Here is a 24,511-nt window from a genome sequence, read left to right as displayed (position 1 = left end):
TAAAAACAGTCAGGCACCACGAGACAGCAGCAGGGCAGGGACGGCGATCCGTGGGGAGTTGGGCGTGGCTTCCTGGCCAAACTTGCACTGACCACACCCCCTTGCACATGTGTGCGAAAGCAATCCAGATTAAGAGCTCTGGGAATAATTCTTCTTTTACTATCTGGAACAGCTCAATAAACATTAGCAAATCGTTTCCTTGAGGAAAAAAAAAAAGGGGGGGGGGGGAATGACATATAATTTATCTCCTCAATGCCTTCTTTAATACGTGATTCCCATCTAGAAAACATCCGACCTCTGCTGCCTCCTCCCTCTTCCTCCCAGCGTTTGAAATGCAAGTGTCTTTACACCAAAAAAGCAAGCCAAAGTATTTTTATTTTTCATCACTAAGAGAGACACTGGACTATTGCAGCTGATTGCTGGGAAGGAAGCGAGAGGAGGGAGGCTCCCCACCCTGGACTGGGGATCTATCCTAAAGCAGTAGCAAAACTTTAAGCGCATTATTCCTCCAGACGGGGATGACAATGCGCGGGTAGCCCATCTCTGCCTCGCTCCCCGGGGCTCGATGCCTTTCTACAAGCATACAGTGGAGCCCGGGCGGCTGTGGCTGCGCTCGGCCGCGCCGGTGCGGGAGTTGGGCGATGTGTGCAGCCTGGCCGCGGTCAGTCTGCTACGGCAGCTCGCCGAGCTCTGCGGGCACTCGCTGGCTATGCTGGAGGAGCTGGAGGAGCACCTGTTGGCCCTGCACTGCCGAGCGCGCAGTCTAGAGCGCAGGATGAGCCGTTTGTGCGCGCTGCTGTCTGGGCGCAAGGGCCCCCAGCAGCCGAGCCACACCGAGCAAGGTAAGGAAAGAAAGGCTGAGCTTCAGCTGTCATTTCAGTGGGGTGAGCGCCTGCCACACTGTATCATTCTTATCGAGTATATTCTCACTCTGCTGTTCTGTTCAACTCTTCTCTAATCTGTTCTTTTCCATTCCATTCTCTTTCAGCCTAATCAGTAATCCTCGTTTGCCTTCTGTCTTCTCAGATTTCACTTTTTTTTTTGCTTTTCCATTGTTCTCAGGTTTCCCTCTTCTCTCTTCTGCTTTCATTTATTGCACTTTCTCCATTGCCTGTACTTTTTCTTATTCTCTTTTCTGTACTCTCCCCCCCCCCCCCCAGGTCTTCATTCTGTTTCTTCTCCGTCTCTGTTACATTTTCATGTTTATTTTTCTTCTGCTTCTTTTCTTCCTTCTTGTGGCCTTTTATTCTTTTATTTTCTTCCAAGACTCCTTTCATCGCTTTGATGATCCTTTCTCTAGCACCTCCCGTTGTTAACTGTCTCCTTGTTTTCAGGTTTCATTTCCTTTACGTTCTGGAATCTATTTTTAATGCTCTGTTTTGGCTATTGAATAAAAAGGAAAAGACCTGCCCCTCTAGGAATGTAGGGCGCTTCAGTGAGCCCATTTGAGGATTATATTGGATTTTATAAGTTACAGATGTGAAACGTTTTCTTTGAGAGCTGTTCAATTATTCAGCAACAGCAAGCATGCAGCAGCCTTTAGTCTCTTCCTCTATATTGTTGTAACAGGTGCTTTAATAATGCACTCGGTTTCACTGCTAAGGAAATTGATATTACCTATTTAAAAATAAAGTCTAGTAAAGTTCCGGATGGAGTGCTGGCAGATGCTCAGTATAGTTTCAGGTGTCACTTCTTGTCTCTTATCACACATCTGGGTACTGTGAAAGAAGAAGCCATTAGGGGCCCTTTTACTTTGCAATGTAAGTGTCTACGCGCGCCCAACATGCGCCAAAATGGAGTTAGTGCTCGACTACCTCGTAGCTCTTGCGGTAATTTCATTTTTGGCGCACGTCCGAAAAACTTTTTCATTTTCGGATGCGCGGAATAGATGTGCGCCAAGTGGAGTTTGACGCACGTAGGTCATTACCGCCCGGATTCTTTACCACTAGGTCAATGGCTGGCGGTAAGGTCTCAGACCCAACATGGACATGCGACAATTTTCATTTTGCCGCACGTCTATTTGCGGCAAAATTTTAAAAAGGCCTTTTTCACAGGCATGCTGAAAAATGGATTGGCACGCACCCAAAACCCGTGCCTACACTTCCGCAAGCCATTTTTCAGCACACCTTAGTAAAAGGACCCCTTAGGGTCTATAAAAGAGATGGCATGCCCCCACCCTCTGCCTCTGCAAGATGCACTTGTGTTCTGTACACAACCTACTGCTCCCTATCCCTGTCTCAGAGTTTAGAAATAGTGAACACTGATCCTTGAGTGCCACAGACAGTCCTGGGTGTCAAAATTTCAATATTTGTGAGAGTTGCATAAATTGATCCCAGATTCAGAATACTTTGGTTATACCTGTTTGCAGCACTTGAGGACAAGAGTTTTCTTTTTTTTTTAATTTTTGTTTTGAGTTAGAGAATGACATGGGGACAGTTTGTCCCTGCCCCATCCCCGCAGGTTCTGTCCCCGCGGGCTCTGTCCTCATCTACAGAAGCCTTTGAACACTTATGATTTTATATTTAAATCTTTTTATTAAAGTATAAAAAGGAACAATATGCTATGCAACTGTTGTGTATAAATTACAAATAGAAAACAATAATAACAATGAGCAGCTATAATAACCCTCCTTCCCACTACCACCCTCTACCCTTCCAACTAGAAAATGACATGGGGACAAAGTTTGTCCCCGCCCCCATGGGATCTGTCCCTGCCCCGTCCCTGCGAGCTCTGTCCCCATCCCCGCATTTACTGCGGTTATCCGTCCCCATGTCATTCTCTAGTTTGAGTCAATTTTGTTCCATTTAATTATGTGCCTAGTAACATGACATAATGGATTCCAAACGCAATAGTATGTGCTGATTTGTATTAGTGCATATCATGTCATGTTAATGCGGTAAATTAACACATGCTAAATAAAAATAATACATGTTAAGAATGGAACAAAATTGGCCATCATGAAATGTGCATTCTGGTCCTTGTCATAGGCCCTCTCCCCAAATCATGTGTCAGGTTTTGCTGCAGTAGTTTGGCAAATCCCCAAAAATTCATTACCTCTCAGGGGAGTGAGGATAGGCTGACGTGCTTTGAACAGAATTTCCCACAGCAATTGAGCATCATCCCATTCCATGAGAGCAGGGGTTCTCGACCCAGTCCTTGGGACACACGTAGCCAGTCAGATTTTCAGGATAGATGTGAATGCCCTACCTCCACGGCATGCAAATTTATCTCATGCATTTTCTTTGTGAGTATCCTGGATACCTGATTGGCTACATATGTGTGTCCCGAGAACCCCTGCGCTAGAGAAAAAAAATCTGTAGTCTCTCTTTGCTGTTGTTGATTTCGGGTCAAGGACCATCACTCCCCATGACACAACTTTTAAGACTGCTTTGAATATGGAGGTTCAAATGCCACTTTATAAGCTGACTATAAGTTTTGGCTCATTGCTTCCTATGGATTTTGTTACAGCAGTGTATGATTAAAATGTTTTCTCATACTGTGAATGCCATATAATAAGGGGACCAGATAGCTCTCTGGCCATAAGAGACAGATTAAGTCTGTCCTGGTCTTTTATATAGCTCAGCTTTTCTTCAAGAAATTAGAACTACAAGTTAATACAGTAAATGCAAGACTATAGCTCAGGCCTTGCCAAACCTGTTTTCTAGGTCCCACAGCCAGTTGGAGTTTCAGGATATCCATAATGAATATGCATGAGATAAATTTGCATACACTAGTGATCTCATCTATGTAAAATTCATCTCTCAGGTAACATTGTGAGGATCTTAAAACTTGAGTGGCTATGGGGCCTCAGCAGAGGTTAGAGAAATATTAATGTTGTGATCTGTGTTTGTACTGTGTTTGCAAACTTCCTGTGGATTGTAAAATACAACTCAATCAAGAAATTCAAAACTGAAAGGCTGAATATCCAGACTGTATTTTCTTGCTGGTTTGGAAAATCTTTTAAGGTTGTTCTTGCCTGCTGTTTATAAATCGATGGTGTTGCACGTCCTATTGTTATAAATACTGCAATATAGCAAAGATTAACACTGTTTACTTGGAGGAGTCATGTTCTGTGGTGGGTCCTATGATCTTGGCACAATACCTTTGCATTCCAAACATTGACTCAGGAGAGACGTTAATTTCTTCATTGCACTGCAGTGTGAGCCATTCCAATGTTTCCAAGCAGATTCATTAGGTCCATTGGGCTCTTACCTACATAGATACTACTACAGATTTTAGCTTTAAGTTGGAAGAACTAAAACCATAATGCCATGGGAGTGCTAAGCCCAGGTACTGTATTATAAAATTACTCTCCACATGTATACAAGTTGTTAACTACTCTTCAACTCATCCTCACCTCATAGATTCATAAAGAATTTGCAGATAGGCAGCATTTGGGCACCTACAGAAGCCTGACCCCTAGTGGTAATACTGTGATATTAGTGCTAGAGGTCTTGGTGGCCATTTTGAGCCAGCAGAGCATCATGGCGGAAGTGGGCATCGCGCCCACCCCACTAGAAACCAGAAGCCCATGGTAAGGCAAGGGATGGGATCAGCGGTGGGTTGGGGGCCTGCTGGGGAGACCAGCTTTGTGACATGGGCATAGGCCTCGAGGGAGGACACTACATTGTGGTCATTTGCCTAAACACGGGAGAGGAGTGGTGCAGGGGGTGCCATGGAATATCCATTGAGGGGCCATGATTGGGCGATGGAAGATTGATGTGGGGAAGTTTGTGCTGTGGGATGGGTGAATGCTGCCTCTGGGGGTCACGTAATTGATGGTACTGGGTAATGAAATAGGTGGGCCTGGATATTAAAAGTTTTTGTTGGGACATTTTGATTTTTCAGTTGCCTCTGGGGGAAGGCAAGTGGAATCAGATGGTGGTTGTGAGGGGCCCCAGATGTCAGGATTTACAGCTATCCCTACAGCAGCACTTAGGCATTCCTGGAGGCAGCTGTAAATTCTGATTTCTATTTATTTCAATACAGATGTGAATTCCCTATGTGAAATGGTCTGCTTTGTGGCTCACACAGACCACTCCCTAGCTCCCTTATTCACACCCCTTACCATCTAATGGTCCCTTTTACTAAGGCACACACGAAGGTGGCCTGCGCTGGTGTTGGCGCGTGTTTTGGACACATACTGGTCCATTTGCCCAGTGCGCCTGGAAAAAAAGGCATTTTTTTAATGTGCCGAAAAATGGATATGCAACAAAATGAAACCAATGCACATCCATTTTCGGCCTGAGACCTTAGCGCCACCCATGGACTTAGCGGTAAGGTCTCAAGCGCTAACTAGGCGGTAAGCATCCAGCGTGTGTCAACTGCCGATTACCACTGGGTATGCACCACGCGGTAGGAAATAGAAAATATTTTCTACGCATGTTTTGGGTGTGCGCCAAAAATGGAATTACCGCCTGGGGTCCACAGTAGTGCCAATTTGACATGCGTCAGATGCGTGTAAGTGCCTTTGCGCCTTTGAAAAAGGGCCTCTTAGTGTAAGCTTCTTCGTGTGTTAATGGCCCCTGTTCTGAAATGGTATTTAAACATCTGGGCCTCTCCAGACATTTAAATTCAGCCATTTATTTGTGGGGACGCTCCTCAAATAATATCAAATACTGGATAAATAAACATAAAAACAAAGATAAAATGAATGTCTCTTAATCACCTGCCTGTAATAAAAGTCTGTAAAAAATACAGGGGCCAATATTCAGACTGTGGGGGTTAGCCCCTCTTACGCCCACAGTCAGCGATAATGCTGGATATTCAATGCAATATTCAGCGCTGGCTGGTGAAGTTCAAACCGACCATAGATATTCCAGGTATTCACGCGTCAAAATTGGCCACCAAACCCACACTTAAAAATTGGCGGATAACTGACTATCTGCTAGCCACTAACTGGCAATATTCAGCAGGAGACAGTCGGCTATCTCCTGCTGAATTATCGCTGGATAGCTGGCTAAGTACCATTTAACTGGTCAGGTGCTGTTCCTGGTCTGTTAAATTTTATTTTATTTGTAGCATTTGTATCCCACATTTTCCCACCAATTTGCAGGCTCAATGTGGCTTACATTATGCTGTAATGGCGATCGCCATTTCTGGATAGAGAATTACAAATGGTATTGCATTAAGGTGCATACATGGTAAAGTATAATACAATATGGTATTGAATATCAGGGGGGGGGGGGGGGGGACAGAGCCTTGCAAAAATCTTCACCCTCTTGTACATTTTTCAAATTCTGCTTGACATCCAGAGGTGGCCAGTTCAAATCCTGTTGCTGCTCCTTGTGATCTTGGGCAAGTCACTTAACCCTCCATTGCCTCAGGTGCAAACTTAGGGGGTCTTTTAATTAGGCGTGCTGGTGTTTTTAGTGCGTGTTAAAAATAGGCACACATTAAATGCTAAAGACGCCCATAGGAATACATAAGCATATTTAGCATTTAGCATGCACTAAAAAAACCAGCGCACCTTAGTAGAAGACGCCCTTAGATTGTGAGCTAGACAGGCCAATGTACTCACCTTGAGCTATTACTGAAAAGGTGTGAGCAAAATCCAAAAATAAATATAAAAAAAAAATACAATTGAAACTGCATTATTGTAGAAGTTTGTTTTCTCTGGTCAACAGAGGACTCTACACTTTGATCATGAAAGAGCATTTATAGAAATATTAAAAGACATAAAGGGGTTAATTTTGAAAAGGTCACCGAAATTTAGGTGCTTAATTGCAGATATAGAATTCAAGTTTAGCGCAATTGCCATAATTCAATACTAGTGTAAGGGGCAGGGGCGTAGCCAGACTTCGGCGGGAGGGGGGTCCAGAGCCTGAGGTGAGAGGGCACATTTTAGCCCCCCCACCATTGCCGACCTCCCCCGCTGCCGCTGCCACCACCAACTTTGACCCCCCCTGCTGACAACCCTCTCGACCCCTCCTCCCTCCATCAACCCGCCCCCGCCGTCGCCTACCTTTGCTGGCAGGGGACCCCAACCCCCGCCAGCCAAGGTCCTCTTCTTCCAGCGCAAGGCTTCATTTTGTTTCTGTGAGTCTGACGTCCTGAACGTTGTTGTGCAGGACGTCAGACTCACAGAAACAGAACGAATTCTTGCGTCGGAGAAGAGGACCTGGCTTGCAGGGGTTGGGGTCCACTGTCAGCAAAGGTAGGTGATGGCAACGGCGGGTTGGCAGCGGGAGGGGGGATCGAGAGGGTCATCGAGAGGGGGTCCATGGCCAAATCTACGGGGGCCCAGGCCCCCGTGGCCCCACGTAGCTACGCCACTGGTAAGGGGGCATTTACATGCCAACTTCTAGGCATTGCCACTTATGCCATGTCAGTGGCTGGTGTAAATGACCATGACTAAATGTTGCAGTTGTGTGTGTAAGGGATAGTATTCTAGAATCTTAGCGTGTAAGTGCTGGGCATACTCCTGACCTGACCATGCCCTTTCCACATCCACACTGCAATACATTTTCCACACTAAGGGACCCTCTTACTAAGCCTCAGTAAAAAGTGGCCTGCGCTAGTTGGGACATATGAAATTAGCACATACTGGGCCATTTTTTTACGACAGCGGATAAAAAAGCCTTTTTTTTAAAATGGGGTGGTAAATGGCCGTGCACTCATATTAAAAGTAGCACAAGGCTATTTACTGCCTGAGCCCTTAATGCAACCTATTTACTTGGCAGTAAGGACGCACATGCTACTCCTGTGATAATCAGACCAGCATGTGGCAGTTTGGCTGTGTTGCCGATTACCACCGGAAACGCCTCCCATGGTAGAAAATAGAAAATTATTTTCTACCACGGGAAACAGCACGCACTAACTTCAAAACTACTGCAGGGTGCCCGCGCTACCCCGGCGGTAGTGTTGATTTGGCATGTGCTACCCATGCATTAGCCCTACTGGTGCTATATATGGCACATAAAAAATGCGCACAGAAAACATTTTTGCTTAAGCGTATTCTATAAGCAGCGCCTGGGTTTAGGCACAATATACAGAATATGCTTAGTTGATATCCCAGCATCCATTTACACCAACAAAAACATGGCGTAAAACCCAGCATATAGATTTATGTGCAAAGGGCCATATTCTATAACTACATGCTTAAATTTTGGACCGTCCACAAAACACCCATTTCCCCACCCATAACCACACCCCTTTTTGTCTGTGCACGCTAGAAGTTAGGCACGGTGCTTTACAGAATACGCTTAGTGATCTGTGCGTGTAAATTCTAATTATTGCCAATTAGTGCTCATTATTGCTTATTAAGTGCTGTTAATGCTAATTAGCTTGTTAAGACAATTAAGTTACTCACATTATTATAGAATCCGCCTGGATTTTGGCTCGTATCTCTAGGCATGCTATGTAGAATCCAGGGGACTGCGGCTTAGTAAAAGGACCCCTAAGTTTCTAGAATTGTGACTAAGTGCAAGTACATGTCTGACTGCAAATTAGTGCCAATTAATTCCAATTATCAGTGCCAAGTACTGTCTAATTTGCTAATTAACTTATATGCATAACTGGCACTATTCTTTATAACTTGTGCGTGCAATTTTTTATGCTAAGTGTGAAAATGTGCATGCAAAATCATAGAACAATCTCCATATTTCTTCACACAGTACTTGATGGAAATCCCTTTTGCAGCCGAAACAGCCATGAGTTGTTAGCCTTTCTCCAATCTGTACATCTGAATAATTTTATCTCATAATTTCATACGTACATAAGTATTGCACACTGGGACAGACCAAAGGTCCTTCAAGCCCAGCATCCTGTTTCCAACAGTGGCCAATCCAGGTCACAAATACCTGGCAAGATCCCAAAAAAGCTCAATACATTTTATGCTGCTTATCCCAGAAATAAGCAGTGGATTTTCCCCAAGTCAATTTAATAGTGGTCTATGGACTTTTCCTTTAGGAAGCCTCCAGACCCTTTTAAAACTCTGCTAAGCTAACCGCCTTTACCACATTCTCTGGCAACAAATTCCAGAGTTTAATTACATGTTGAGTGAAGAAAACTTTCTCTGATTCGTATTAAATTTACTACTTACTAATTGTTTTGTCAGCTTCATGTTTGGCATGTTTAGACTTTTACCTCGGATTCACTCCATACAACTGAAACAGGAATAGTTAATCAACTGTGTTTAGACACAGGTGGGCTCTGTTGAATCTATTATGAGCCTTGTTAAAGCAATTTTTGGAACTGGAGCTAATTTGGTTTTGCTTTGTCAAATAGCACTTATCCAATAATAATAATAATAATAATAATAATAATTTCTGGATTGTTCTTTTAAATTGAATGTAGAGAATATATTGTGTAGATTAGTGAAACAATCCAACTTTAATGCAGTTGGAATTGTATTATTTTCTAGACAGCATAGAACCTGTAGGAGTTGGCAAACTCCTTCAGGACCTTTCCTAAGATCTCCAAATAGATATCAAACCAAACTGCTGAATGCACCAACCCTTGTGAAACACCATGTCTCAGTGGTGACTGTCAGCAATCAGCTTCTTCAGAGTTCTCCTCTGTTAGAAATGAATGAAAGCATTTTAAGGCTATCCCACCCACCCCTATTTCTTATTAACTGGTAGAAAGGTAGGGTGGTCCAGGGTATATAATGCTGCAGATAAGTCTAACATAATCAAAACTAAGACTAGACAACAAGGCATCCAGTGTGGTAACTACTATTAATTGTGACCTGCTTTGTGCCTCTCTGATGCTTGGTCTTCCAGTCATGGTCACATATTGCAGCAAGACAGGAAGTCCTCCTCACAGTGACAGTTGTTGGCTCCTGTTTGGTACATCCATAGGATCCTTCAGTATCAATTTTAAATGATTTTGCAAATGTGAAAAAATATTGCTGGTGCAAGTCCCTGTCAATGATACTGACATCATGGCCTATTCAAAACTTGGCTCTTTCAACAAACCTACCTCACAACCACATGGTGAACACATACTCCATTGCTCCCTCCCATGTCCTGCTAGTACCTCCCAAATTCCTCTTTGCCCTTCTCTCCCTCCTCTCCCTTTCACACGCTGTCGGAGAAACTAAACAAATTCTCTGTAACCTTGGAGGATGTAATGGGTCAGTTCAGCAAGCTGAAGAGTAGTAAATCACCGGGACCTGATGGTATTCATCCCAGAGTATTAATAGAACTAAAAAATGAACTTGCGGAGCTACTGTTAGAAATATGCAATCTGTCCCTAAAATCGAGTGTAATACCGGAAGACTGGAGGGTAGCCAATGTTACTCCGATTTTTAAGAAAGGTTCCAGAGGAGATCCGGGAAATTATAGACCGGTGAGTCTGACGTCGGTGCCGGGCAAGATGGTGGAGGCTATTATTAAGAATAAAATTGCAGAGCATATACAAAAACATGGACTGATGAGACAAAGTCAGCACGGATTTAGTGAAGGGAAGTCTTGCCTCACCAATCTAATGCATTTTTTTGAGGGGGTAAGCAAACATGTGGACAATGGGGAGCCGGTTGATATTGTATATCTGGATTTTCAGAAGGCGTTTGACAAAGTGCCGCACGAAAGACTCCTGAAGAAATTGCAGAGTCATGGAATCGGAGGTAGGGTATTATTATGGATTAAGAACTGGTTGAAAGATAGGAAGCAGAGAGTAGGATTGCGTGGCCAGTATTCTCAGTGGAGGAGGGTAGTTAGTGGGGTCCCGCAGGGGTCTGTGCTGGGTCCGTTGCTTTTAATGTATTTATAAATGACCTAGAGATGGGAATAACTAGTGAGGTAATTAAATTCGCCGATGACACAAAATTATTCAGGGTCGTCAAGTCGCAGGAGGAATGTGAACGATTACAGGAGGACCTTGCGAGACTGGGAGAATGGGCGTGCAAGTGGCAGATGAAGTTCAATGTTGACAAGTGCAAAGTGATGCATGTGGGTAAGAGGAACCCGAATTATAGCTACGTCTTGCAAGGTTCCGCGTTAGGAGTTACGGATCAAGAAAGGGATCTGGGTGTCGTCGTCGATGATACGCTGAAACCTTCTGCTCAGTGTGCTGCTGCGGCTAGGAAAGCGAATAGAATGTTGGGTGTTATTAGGAAGGGTATGGAGTCCAGGTGTGCGGATGTTATAATGCCGTTGTATCGCTCCATGGTGCGACCGCACCTGGAGTATTGTGTTCAGTACTGGTCTCCGTATCTCAAAAAAGATATAGTAGAATTGGAAAAGGTACAGCGAAGGGCGACGAAAATGATAGTGGGGATGGGACGACTTTCCTATGAAGAGAGGCTGAGAAGGCTAGGGCTTTTCAGCTTGGAGAAGAGACGGCTGAGGGGAGATATGATAGAAGTGTATAAAATAATGAGTGGAATGGATCGGGTGGATGTGAAGCGACTGTTCACGCTGTCCAAAAATACTAGGACTAGAGGGCATGAGTTGAAGCTACAGTGTGGTAAATTTAAAACGAATCGGAGAAAATTTTTCTTCACCCAACGTGTAATTGGACTCTGGAATTCATTGCCGGAGAACGTGGTACGGGCGGTTAGCTTGACGGAGTTTAAAAAGGGGTTAGATAGATTCCTAAAGGACAAGTCCATAGACCGCTATTAAATGGACTGGAAAAATTCCTCATTTTTAGGTATAACTTGTCTGGAATGTTTTTACGTTTGGGGAGCGTGCCAGGTGCCCTTGACCTGGATTGGCCACTGTCGGTGACAGGATGCTGGGCTAGATGGACCTTTGGTCTTTCCCAGTATGGCACTACTTATGTACTTATGTACTATATATTCTCTATGTAAACTGCCTAAATGTGTGACACTGCATGATTGGTGATGTATTAAGACATTATAAATAAATAAAGGTATTGTTGCTACTGTTGGCAAGGTTGATGGGAGGAGGATCTCCAGCTTCAACTGGCATGGCTGCAGCTGAGTAGGGCCACTGCTGGGCTCCCTGTGCCACCAGAATGGCGACTTTGAATTCAACATAAATGCCTGATCTCTGCTACTCAACAAACTAAAATACGTAATGGACATAACGCACCCCTTCCGTTGTACGATTCCCTTACGTGGCTGTACCACATGAACTTTATTCTTATCACAACATCAATCTGTATTTGTTTACACCGGAGTCTGCAAACGCTTCTCCGGTACTATGTAAGCCACATTGAGCCTGCATATAGGTGGGAAAATGTGGGATACAAATGTAACAAATAAATAAATAAAATTGTTCAGCACGGCCTTGCCTCAGTCTGCAGCTCCCCTGAAAACTGGCCTCCACCATCGAATGCAGCTTTCTGCCTGTGAAATTGAGTGGGCTGGAATGCTGATGCTCTGGAACTTACTCACCCTCTGGTGTTGCTGATGCAGTGTTTCAAGGTCCCCCTTATTTGCCCTGACTCACCCTCTCCCAGTATAAACATGGCATCAGCTACTAAGATGCTAGCTCTACGGGGGGGGGGGGGGGGGGGGGGGGACGATGAACTCCAGCAGTATTCTGAATAGTGCTATAAAAATACCGCTGGAACAGCGCAGAAAAACAACGCCCTAATGCTCAAAGCTAATGAAATACAAATACAGGTGCGCTCATAGCTTTGAGCGTTAGGGAGTTTGACGGCAGGATTGTGCTTGGTGCATGCGCAGAAGAGTTCAGCAGTAAGCTCAGCTCCTGTACGCATGCGGCTGGTAAAACCCGACCGTGAAGTACACATTGGCGTCTGTTTTCTACAGCCTAAAAAGCATTTAAAAATGTTTTTTTCTGAATGCTTATATTTAGATGCAAGTAACAGATGCCAATGTGTGCTGATTTTTTTTTTTAAAGTATGGCCGCTTTAAATTTAGACACAGGACAAGAACGCCAGTGTGTGCTTCACATTCGGGTCTGCTGTTTCTCACAACCGGCGCTCAAGGGCTTGCACGGGATTTCTTCTGCTTCCAAAAGCAATGAAAACCAGTTGATTTTGCAGAAAGAATCATGGAAGAAGCATAAGAATCATGAGAAATCCTCTCTTTCAACACCCTAATGCCTGCTCAGACCTGGCATTATTTTGTTTTTTATAGCAGTAAAGCACCTTTGTTTCAGGTGCTTTTTTCTGATCATTGGGGAGGAATACAAAATGACCTCATTTAAATGAGCTTGACTACATCTGTTCTAAGGTTTGACGTTGTTTGCTGCGCTAGACCTTCTGATCAATTCTGTCCTGGTAAATGTGGGTGTTAATATGCGCTAATTGGCCTCTAGCGGCCACGTTTACTTTTGATCATCGGCGCCTGAGCGCATTGGGCGCTTGAGCATCCTCATGATCAAAAAATGCCTTGACCATGCCCAAGGTAGGGTAATTTCTGTTGAGCTGCTCAAGGGAAGGATGACCATACTCAACAAGCTATTATTCTAGATGTCACTTCTCTGAACTGTCTTTCTGTGGCTAATACCTGTCTACTCCCTTGGGACAAAGTAGAAAACAAATAGCAGAGTTTAGCCTCTCTTTTACTGTTCCTTTACTCCCCTTGAGACATCCAAACTAAACTTTTAGGGGCAGCATCAGGTAAAATGAAAAAAGATGATTTCGGAATAGAATACATTGAGCCAGGCCAGGGAGGCGGGAGAAGGAAAAAGATGCTGGTTGAGAAAGGGAGAAAAAGGAAGAGGTTTAGCTAATTTTCTTTGGGAGAGGATCAAAGCAAGTTACGTTCAGGTACAATAGATAGGTTCTTGTCTGCATAATGTAAGGGGTTGATATTCAAAGGGAATTAAACAGCCAGGAGAGGCTCCCAACTGTTTACATTACTTTTGCAGGATTATTCAGAAATGTTCAGCAGTACTTAATTGGATGGTGCCCCTGAATATCTCCTCTATCTGTCAGTGCTGAAACTGGCTAGTTTGTGGGCAATCCAGGAGTGAAGTTAGTGTGAGGCAGAAACATACCCAGTTAGCAGCGATTTTCAGTTCACTAACCAAGTAATCGCATAAAGTTGGGACAATAGAATATCTATCCTAACTTTATGTGGCGATGTGATAACGTCATCGATGGACAGGCATGGAAACCTCTCAGGCAGAGTTCCGTATAAAGTCAAAAGGAATCTTTATTGGTGGAAAATTAAAGCAAGACAGCCTGTTCTTCTCACAGGCTCACTTTCTCCTTGGCAACCATCACCATTATTTCCTTCTCTCTTAACACTTTTAGCTTCTTTAATATAGTTCCAGTTACTCATAAATCCAGGCCTGGCTTCAGCTTGGATGCTCAGGACCCGGGGTCTCCACAGCAAATAAAGACGTGCTTTTACCTTTTGCGGACTTCAGTTCCTCTTTCATGCACTCCCTGGGCTTCTGCAGGGTGCAAAGCTCTGAGCTAGGGCCACTCTCCACCTCTCTGGGACTCTCCCCCACAAGTACTGCAGCCCAGTCACACTTTAGGGAGGGTTCCTTTCCTTGGAGCCTCCCTCCAGGAAATCTCTGCTCTCTCTCTTTCTCTCTCTCTTCTGAAGACCTCTGTATCCCAGACACCTCTAGCCTCAGGGCCCCCCCTCTCTCTCTCACTGTCTCTGCAGGGGCATAAAACCACCTCCTGGCCTGAGCCCTGCCCCTCTGACTCAGACTCTGACCTGGCAGGTTTATAGCCACCTGCCCTAGGGTGGTTAACTTGCAACCTCAGTGAGGGCATGTTGTTAGGGACACCTGCAGCTATACCACTCACTCCCTCACTGGTCTGAATTTTGGCCAGTGCCCGGTTAACTTCCAGGTTGGCAATCATACCTGGATATTCAATGCCGGGAGTTGCGTGTGACCCAGCTTTGACTATCCGAGGTTTGTTCAGCCTGTGTCTAGTGGCGTAGGAAGGGGGGCGGGAGGGGTGGTCCGTCCCAGGTGCATGCCGTTGGGGGGTGGTGTCGGCTCCGCTGGTTCCCTGCTCCCTCTGCCCCGGAACAGGTTACTTCCTGTTCCGGGGCAGAGACAGCAGGGAACCAGCGGAACCGACGCAGCTCCCAGCAGGTAAGAATGCACTGCGGGGGGGGGGGGGGGGAGGGTTGATGCATCGAGGGAGGGTGTCCTGCTGCACCCAGGGGGGTATCGATGTGCCGAGGGGGGAGGGTGTCGATGTGCCGAGGGAGGAGGGGGTGTGCAGCGTCGAACTACCCTGGGTGGCAGCCGCCCTTGCTATGCCACTTCCTGTGTCTTACCAAACTCTTACTGCTGGGTGCTGAATATCGACCCCTAAGTTTGTGCCTGAGGCAATGGAGAGTTAAGTGACTAGCACAAGACCGCAAGGGGCTTCAGCAGGATCTGAACCCTGATTTTCCTTGTTCTCAACTTGCTGCTTTAAGCATTAAGCTACTCCTTCGTTGTTAGCTCATCCCCCCAGTGTCGCTGATGCAGCATTTCAAGGGCCCCTCCTTATTCACCCTGATTCATTCATTCCTATTATATCCAAAGCATCCATTGATGCTGCAGGATAAGGGGATAGGAGAAGGAGAGGGGTAAATATTGGGGGAGTTGGGGGTCAGGGGGAAGAGGGGAGGGGAAAGGGGATCAAGTAATAGGGGAGAAGCTGAGAGAGATATGCAAAGGAAAAAAAAGATGGAGAAAGGGGAAGAAGAAAAGAGTAAAAAAAGAGGGAGTGTTTATTATTATTATTTGTAACTGATGATATATGCTATGGACTAGATTCAGTAAATCATACCATCAGCACAGAAAAATTTATGCACCGAGCAGTATTCTATAAAGGGTACCAGCACTTTATAGAATAGTGCCTAATTTGAACCTAACTTAAGCCGCCTATATTTACGCTTGTTGAAAGCATTTGTAAATGCTGGAACCTAAATTAGGTGCGGATTGGATATAGTCTATAAAAATGCATGTAACTCATAGGAACACCCCCGAAACGCCCCTTAAACACCCCCCCCCCAAAAAAATACATCCTAGGATTTATGTGTGGATCGTTATAGAATATCATCCATGTGTAAATCCCAATTAAGGCCAATTAATGCCAATAATTGTCTCATTAATCAAATTGCGCACGTGAATCGGCAGTACACACTGATTTTTGCATGCAACTTTAGTTGCCATATATAGAATCACGGTGTATATGTGTTACTGCACATCACTATGAGAGGGGATGTCTCCAGATTAGCAGGCCAAAAATGTTTGCAAGTATATAAATTAAATGAAATTCTCCTAGGTTCAAGAACCTAAGTTCAGTGACTAATGCTGAAAATCACTGCTAAACTCCTAACTTTTATCTCTGCCTTTTATCCAAACCTGTTGCCTCCCATTGTTTAGGCTCCTAAATATATAAGCCTAGTGAAACTAGGACATCAGTTTACGCATTCAGCTCTTGTAAATTTTCAAAGAGGCCAATTTAGGAGCCTAACTCTCAAAGGGGCCCTTTTACTAAAGCTTAGCCTGCTGTACCAGCAGGCTAAAAGGATACGTAGCATTTAGCACATTCTAAATTTTATATTAAAAAAAAAAAAGCTCAAAGTTCGGAGCACAGGTTTTTGCTTTTAAATTAAGGCTCCTAAGTTTGCCTGAAAGAGTCTAACATAGTTAGACTCAGCTGTTTTGAAATATTGTGCTCTCTCTCTGTGTTGAACTTGTTGGCAAAGATACCCTAGTTAACATGTTATTGGGTCTCTGGGAGGAGGGTGGGTGTGGACTTGTACTAACTTCACACAGGTGTTTTTGGAAGCCTTATTAGAGGGCTATAAGAAACAGCCTACAGGCAGCTTGTATGAGAGAATGAGCCAGGCTGGGTGTGGACCTGATTAGAGCTGTCTATTAAGCACAAGGGAAGCTGACTGATGAGAGCTGAAAGTAGAGATGTTTGGCTTGTCTCATTTCCTCCATTCGGTTGGAAAACCAAATGTTGCTCCCTGTGAGCACAAGGAACTTTTAGGCTTTGGAGCCAGAGGCAGCTGGTTCTATGCAAACAAGCCCTAAGCCATTGCCATGTATGGCTTATCTTGCATAAGAATCTTCCTGGTTAATCTACCCATAGTAAATTTCTCAAGCAAACCGCCAATGTATCTGGGATAGGCAGACTGGATAGGCCATATGGTCTTTATCTGCCTACACTTTTCTCTGTTTCTATGTTAAAAGCTTGTTTTTGGTTGCTTGGTTTAAATGAAAGTGTTTCTCTGTATATTTTAAAAACTTCACATGGTGGAACAAAGACTCCATCCTCCAGCTCTCTGACAGGGGTTTTATTTAAGGAATATTCACCTGCCATTAGTTACAGAAGTTTCAATATAGAATTGAGACATTGAAGGTTCAAGGTTCATTTTATTTGATTAACCACTTTAGGGAGAACCATCAAAGTGGTGAACAATGAATTAAAGTTATTTAGCATGGAAAGAAACTACAGTATTCAAAGAAAGAGCGAACAAGTGGTACCACTTGACTGTTGTGCTCCCAAGTCCCTCGGGCCTAACCAAAAACATGCAGTGCTTGCTGAAAAGAACACAGACACTAATTGAAAGCTTTTTGAAAAAAAAATGTTTTCAAAGGACTTGTGAAGTTTTGCAGTGACTTTTCTAAACATATGTTAAAGGAAGACTATTCCAGATCGTGGGCCCAACAACACTGAACATGGAATCCCAAAAAGCATCCAGGAAAACTTGACAAAAAGAAGGGATAACCAATATACGGAATCAAATATCAGAATAAAAACCGTATAGTGTGTTTTATGGACCAGGACCAAGATTTTATAATGATACTAGTAAAACATGCCCATTTCTGGAGGAAATAAAATGGGCGCTAGCAAGGTTTTCCTCCCGAACCCCCTCCCTACCCACCCCTTCGGCGTTGTGAAGCCACTGCCTGCCATTGCTCTGCACCTTGTCAACGCACGCCACCTTCATCCACTGACGCCGTTGCTCCGCCCTCGATCTTTGACGCCATTGCTCCGCCCTCGACGTCATCACATTTGACGCGAGGGCGGGGCCCAGACACAGTGATTTCGGTGGCTTCACCACCACGAACCCTTCGAACCCGAAGGAAGTGCCCGCAGGAAGTGACACTGACGTCAGTGTCCTCAGAACGTTGAGGGTGAGTTTTATTATAAAGGATAATGATTTTATGAATGATATGATATTCAATGGGTAACCAATGTTCAAGTTTTAAAAGAGGAGTTACACGATCAGATGTTATCTTAGCTGCAATATTTTATATCTGTTGTAATCATTTGATTTCTTTTTGACAAAGACCTTTAAAGAGCGGGTTACAATATTACAGGTGAGTAATGAAGAGTGCATGAATAATAATACAGCCTTCTTCTTGAATAATTGTCAAACAGAGTAAATCAAGTACAATTTAAATTTTTTTTTTTACTAACAACAGCAGATATGTGAGCCTAAAAGAAACTCCTAGATCTTTGATTGTTTCACTGGGATCTCTATACCAAGAAGAAGAGCCGTGCAGACTGGGCAGTTGTTGCCTTTAGAGAAAAACTGAACTCTTGGGCCCTGTTTACAAAGGCGCGCTAGGAATTTTACCATGTGCTAACCGTGTAGATGCCCATAGGAATATTATAAGCATCTACACGGTTAGCGCGTGCTAATGTTTAGCATGCGCTAAAAACGTTGAGCACGCCTTTATACACAGGGCCCTCTGTTTTTTGTAGGTTAAACTGCATTCAGTTAAATAACGTACCTTTTCAGGGGAATTCTCCTCCCATGCCTGGCTAATTGTGTATTACTGTAAATATTGACCTTGTTAAACAAGTGAAAGTCACATTGAAATGGATCAAGTACATTCGTATTCTAGTGCTTTTTTTTGATCACTGCATCACTGCAAAATGGACAATCCTGTACCCCAAAGAAGCAGTTGACAGAGAACAGTTCCTCAGCTTCATGGGTGAATGCCCATAGTTCTGGAATAGCTGCATTTAGAGTATTCAGTGTTTGGACCTGAGGAAAGAAGTGTTAATTCCCAAAAGCTCAACTTGAAATGGATTAAGCTAGGGTCCTGTTTACTAAGCCGTGCTATAGGCACTCAAACATTTTAGCATGTGCTAAACAGCGCAAGCTAACGCTAGAGACACCCATAGGAATATAATGGGTGTCTCTATCATTAGTGCGCCTACAGCGCGGCTAAGTAAACAGGGCCCTTAGTCTGATTAAAAAAGTATAATTTTCTATATGCTTTTTGTCTGTTCATTTTGTATGTCATGTGTTTATTATTTGTTGTGTTATTTATTATATGTAATTGTATTGTTTGTATTTATTTGACTGTGCAGTTTTATTTTGTTGTTCCTCTGTGTGCTATCATTGACTGCAAGGTGGGCTGTAAGTACCATTGTTAAGTTATTTCCATGCAGGGGACTCCGTACTGTAGTGTCTTTGGTGCATGGGCAATGGAACTGTGTGCTGTGGCATGCATTGGTTACCATGTGCTGCATTATATGCATCTGTACAGGAAATCTTGTGTGAGTATAGGGGACTGTTTGCTCAGAGCATGAATAAGAGGGGATGCTCCTAATTAAAGTTTCATCACTTTGGATGCAGACATGGAACAGAAATTAATCACATGCAGTAGAAAAAAAAGCAGGCTTTTAAAGCCATTTTAAATATTTATGATTCTTTCACTGTCTGAAGGGTGGAGCTTGGCAGCTAAGAGTTGATCTGCACAAGCTGTTTACAGATTAGGGATACAAATGTTTCAAATTGTAGAGTCAGTATGTAAACTGTACAGCTTTTACTCAGGCTCAAAGAATGATACAGAGAAACATGTTTTTGCGTGCATACAGGAAAATGTGCTATTGATGAAATGTAGATATGCAGATTCTTTCATTTGGCCTCCAGATCCAAAATGGCCACCAATTCCAATATGGCTGCCCAGACATCTACCATTTTGTTCAGCCATACATCTACCTGCAGTAAAGATATAGGTCAGCCAGTGGTGGTCAGCCTTTTTATTTCTGTTGCTGGCTGTGTTCCCGGATAGTCAGTGCTGGGCCATGTCCAGATAACGGCATTGAATATCCAGATAATGGCATTGAATATGTTGGCTGCTGAAACTTGTGCAGTTAAATGCAATATTCAGTCCTCAACCACTTAAAGATAGGACTACTATTTATGCGACTCAATTTAAGCGGTTATCTTATGCTGTTAAGAGCTGAATATTGGCACTTAACTGCTGGATGCCCACAAGTTAGCCGGTTTCTGCTCAAATGCTAATCGCAAATTTTCAGTGACCCTAACTGGTTAAGTGCTGCTGAATATTTGCAGTTAGCCACAGATAAATGATTTAAATTGCTTTGAATATCGGGCAGATAGAAATTAATTTTCAAAATTATTTGTGCAGTAAACTTTAAGGTTAAACACGTAATTTTTAATTTTGAGGCCAATTCCTCCCTTTTCTGTCTGCATAAGAAGTTATGAAATTTATAGAAGAGAGAAGAACCAGAGGCAAGAGGGTTTGTGGCTTAATCTTAACTGGATATCAGCAATATTTAGTCAGTTTATCCATTTAAGTTTGATCACATAAATAGCAGCCTTAATATAAATAGACTTTTAAATAGATATTTTTCAGTAGCCTAGCTATGGGTAGGCCAAGGTGAGCAGAGGTCCGCCTACTTTGAATACAGGCTTGCCAAAAATTGGGTGTCTAGCTACACCCATGTAAAATCTGACTGAAGATATTCTTAAAGTCATCCGCTTGTCTTGAGGTGGCAGTTGCTCCACTGATTAACTTCATAATGGTTAAGAATGGATTTGTAATGAAATTTTCTTTCATATGAGCACCACAACATTCCTATATCGAGGTCACATTCTGAAGTTTTGAATCCGTGAACCCTAAGTTGCATTTCTGTGCCCTTTCATGTTGTAGAGGAGCCCCACTCTATGTTCTTTGAACTCTGCAAACTGATCACTGTTCGTACTAAGGGTAGTGAATTGCAAAATTGCTTCAGTCTTTTCCTCACCTTCCTTGTTTCATGTTGCAAAGCTGCTATTGTTACAGATAATTTGCTCCAATTAGAAGACAGACTGGAGACTATGGACAACCTGTAATGGGCATAGATCCTGCCCCACCTCTCAAGCAATCTAGAGCCCCATCTTGATAGTCTTCACAGATTTCCCTGTCAGATCATTCAGCTAGGGATACCTTGGACTACAGAGTTGCATGGGGACAGAAATTTCATCCATCCTCACTGGAATCTAACCCATTCCTGCAAGTAATCTCCTCTACCCCCTCCCCCCATCCCTGCAAGTAATCTCCGTCCATCCCCTGTACTAAAATAACCCAACATGGTAAAATAACCCAACTTAACAGTAGCTCATTTTGATAATGTAACCAGTCCTGTTTTAATAAATTTACCTTTCCTGAGGTCCAGGGGGTATTCAGGGAGGGCTCCAGGTTTCCCGTTGGCATTTGAGATTAATTTATAACAAAAATGTGGGCATGTCTTTTAAATCTGGGTTAAAATGTGCGAGAAAAGTACAGTACAGTACGTACAGTACCTGTACAGTACAGTACGTACAGTACCTGTACAGTACAGTACGTGTAGTTTGACAGGACTAAGGGCTACAGGGCCTTTTGAATAGATTTCATGGTAATTGTGTGGTATTTTTATTAAAAATTAAGCTTTTTTATTCTCTGTGGAGAAATTCTTTTCAAAATGGAGATTGTGGACAGTTCAGTTTGGTTCCATGGTTCAAAACATTCTGTGATCTGAGACCTGATTGGCTAGTGAAGACTGCTGGAGCAATGAAAGTCACCATCTCTCTTAGCAACAGCTTGCCTGGTAGTGGGGAGAGGGGCTAAAGACACCGAAGAGTGGGGACATGCGTGAGAGAGCTATGACTGTGTCATAGATTTCTGAGCCAAAAAGTGTTTGAAAGTTAGTTTTTCCCCAAAGGCTTAAGTACTGAATGAAGGAATTGGTTTTTCTTTAGAAGAATCTGAAAACTGATTTCTTATTTACTTGTGTGCTGTTTGAAAGTTTTGTAACTAGGACTGATGGCGAGAAACTGATTGTGTGACTGTGTGAAACAGGTTTATTTACGCAGATTAGCCCCAGTTAAGCCCCAAGGAAAACTAGTCTTCAAGCCTAAGGTTTGACCTGAAGTAAAACAGTTTGTGTGTTATGTATGGTTTGCAAGTGTGACAGAGTGGGAGCTGCACCCTTTTGAAGAGACCTAGTTGCTGTGGGCAGTGTGACTGCAGTGTTCAAAGAAGAGTGCCCTTCTTTAGCTAGGGTATACAGTGAAAAATATAGGAGAATTATTTAGGGTTGCAAAATTAACATTTATTTTCTTAGCTAAAAAGCCTCAGTTATCCTTATGCACCAGCTAGGGCTGTTCCTGGTGATGGATTTGTTTAAAAGTACAAGACAGTAGGTTCTAAAGCTGCTGGAAAAGAATGTGAGCTTCAATGGTCAAGCAAGGTGAAGGAAAGAAGCCTCAAGAGAGACCAAATTAAAGATAAGTCTGCACCTCCACATATAGCAAAGGAAAAGACATTGAGAAGTCACTGGGTCTAGTAAAACTTACCTTTTCTGGTGACTGGTTCTGTGTGTCTGTACCCGAAAAATATAAAATAGATCACAAAGTATCAATTCTTAAGACACACACTACAAACGAAAGTTATAGCTATAGAATAAAAGAAAGAAAGTAAGATAACTTGGTCAATACTTACCTGATGGTTTCACTGTTTTTCCAGAACGGCATTACTGTACATATATATCTATATCTATATCCATATCTATGCTAATATGGAGGATGGAAGGAAGGAAGGAAGGAAGGAAGAAAGAGCTGGCTTTTTTGGAAATAACCATAATGAATATGTATGAGATATCTCATACATATTATGGTTATTCCCAAAAAAGCCAGCTTTCTTTCTTCCTTCCTTCTTTCCAGGGCCGTGCCGACACGCTAAGCGAGGTAAGCATGGCAGGAGGGCGCCATCCTCTGGGGGGCACCTCGCCCTCTTCTCCCCAGATCCTTGTCCTTTTTTTTTTGTTTAAATTTACCTCTCCGGCGCTTGGCAGTGTAGCGTTAGTGAGGAGGCGGCGCTCCCCCGCCCCGACGTGTCAGTCTCTTCCCTTTGCTCGGTTCCGCCTTCTTCTGACATCAGAAATAACGTCAGAAGAAGGTGGGACACTGAGCGAAGGGAAGAAGACACGTCGGGGTGGGGGAGCGCCGCCTCCTTCTCACTAACGCTACGCTGCCGTGCGCCGGAGAGGTAAATTTAAACAAAAAGGAAAAGGATCTGGGGAGAAGAGGGCGGGTAGTGTAGCGATCATTTTCGGGGGGGGGGGGGGGGGGCGCCGGCGGGGCCAACTGCAGGGGGGTGCCGGAGACCCTAAGCACGGCCCTGCTTCTTTCCTCCTTACCCAGCACTCCCTCTTCCTCTCCATTAGTATTTCCCCACCCCTTTTTCCATACCATGCCAGTGATGACCTTAGATATGCACGATTTATGCTTTAAAACCCTTTCTGATGTTTTGGTGCCACCTCAGTAAGGCCAACACACAATCTCTCCACTGCAAAACACTATACACAAACTTGTGCAAAAACACACTCATAACCTTACCAAACCATAACAGCACTAATTCAAAGGACAGGACAAGCTCCAACCTTATGCATGGAAAGGCAGCACTATAATTACACCGGGCTCTAAAACACCAATACACTACCCTATGAAAAAAACAAAACAAAAAAGACTGCAAATACTACATGCTAGCAGAATACTGCACCTTGATCGCACATGAAAAACACATGACACAACAGACGTGAAACAAGGAACTAGAAATAAAAAAATATGAAGGCAAAATACTGAACTGGAAAGTTACCTCAAGAAGTCAGACTTAGCATGCAGTAATACCAGAAAACTGAAACTTACATGCAAAATATCACAGATGCACGTTTCCAAAAGCTGATATATTCCAATTAATAAATTCTGAATAAAGTACTTTTTTCTACCTTTGTTGTCTGAGCATTTAATTTTTCTATTCGCTTTGGTCACAGTCCTAGTGTCTTCTTTCCATTTGATATTTTTTCACGCACTGTGTCCTTATGCGTCCTGTCTACCATCTCTAACCCTGTCCCTATCCTTCCAGTTTCAGCATCTGCTCTCAAAGTGTTCTGATTCATCCCTTAAATTCAGCAGTTTTCCCTCTATCCATATCCAGCGGTTCTCCTCACTCTGTCTTTGTCCAATATTTCTCCTCTCTTTCCTCCCTTCCATCCATGTGCATCTCCTTTCTGTCTTCCCTCCCCTCAATCCATCCATGTCTCCATGTCCTGCAACTCTCCATTCTCCCCTGCCCTCTCCTCCATCCATACCCAGCAAATTTCCTCTCTCCCCTGCCTCTTATATCCATCCATGCCCTGCAATTCTCCTCTCTCCCCTGCCTTCCCTTTCATGTCCAGTGATTTCTCTTCTCTCCCCTGCCCGCCCCTCCTATCCGTGTCCAACGATTCTCCTTTGCCTCCTATCCTCCCCTCCCATCCATGCCTAGTGACTTGCCCCAGCTCTCCCTTTTCAGTCCCTGAGTTCGAGTTCCCTCCCCTCCATCCATCCATGTCCAGCAATTCTCCTCTCTCCCCTGCCCTC

General features: G+C 43.7%; 1 protein-coding gene across 1 annotated transcript in view; it reads left to right on the top strand.

Annotated features, from left to right (window-relative positions):
• The first annotated feature begins 228 nt into the window (after positions 1–228).
• NHSL2 (NHS like 2) overlaps positions 229–24,511 on the top strand; it is a 575,930-nt gene continuing 551,647 nt past the window's right edge. Inside the window, 1 exon segment of the mRNA XM_030209676.1 lies at positions 229–842. Within this exon segment, the coding sequence (XP_030065536.1) occupies positions 566–842 (277 nt within the window). The 5' untranslated portion in view covers positions 229–565.

The sequence above is a fragment of the Microcaecilia unicolor genome, chromosome 7 (assembly GCF_901765095.1).
Source record: "Microcaecilia unicolor chromosome 7, aMicUni1.1, whole genome shotgun sequence".
Lineage (NCBI taxonomy): Eukaryota > Metazoa > Chordata > Amphibia > Gymnophiona > Siphonopidae > Microcaecilia > Microcaecilia unicolor.
Note: the sequence above shows the minus strand (reverse complement) of the source record. Positions and strands in the feature narration are given on the sequence as shown.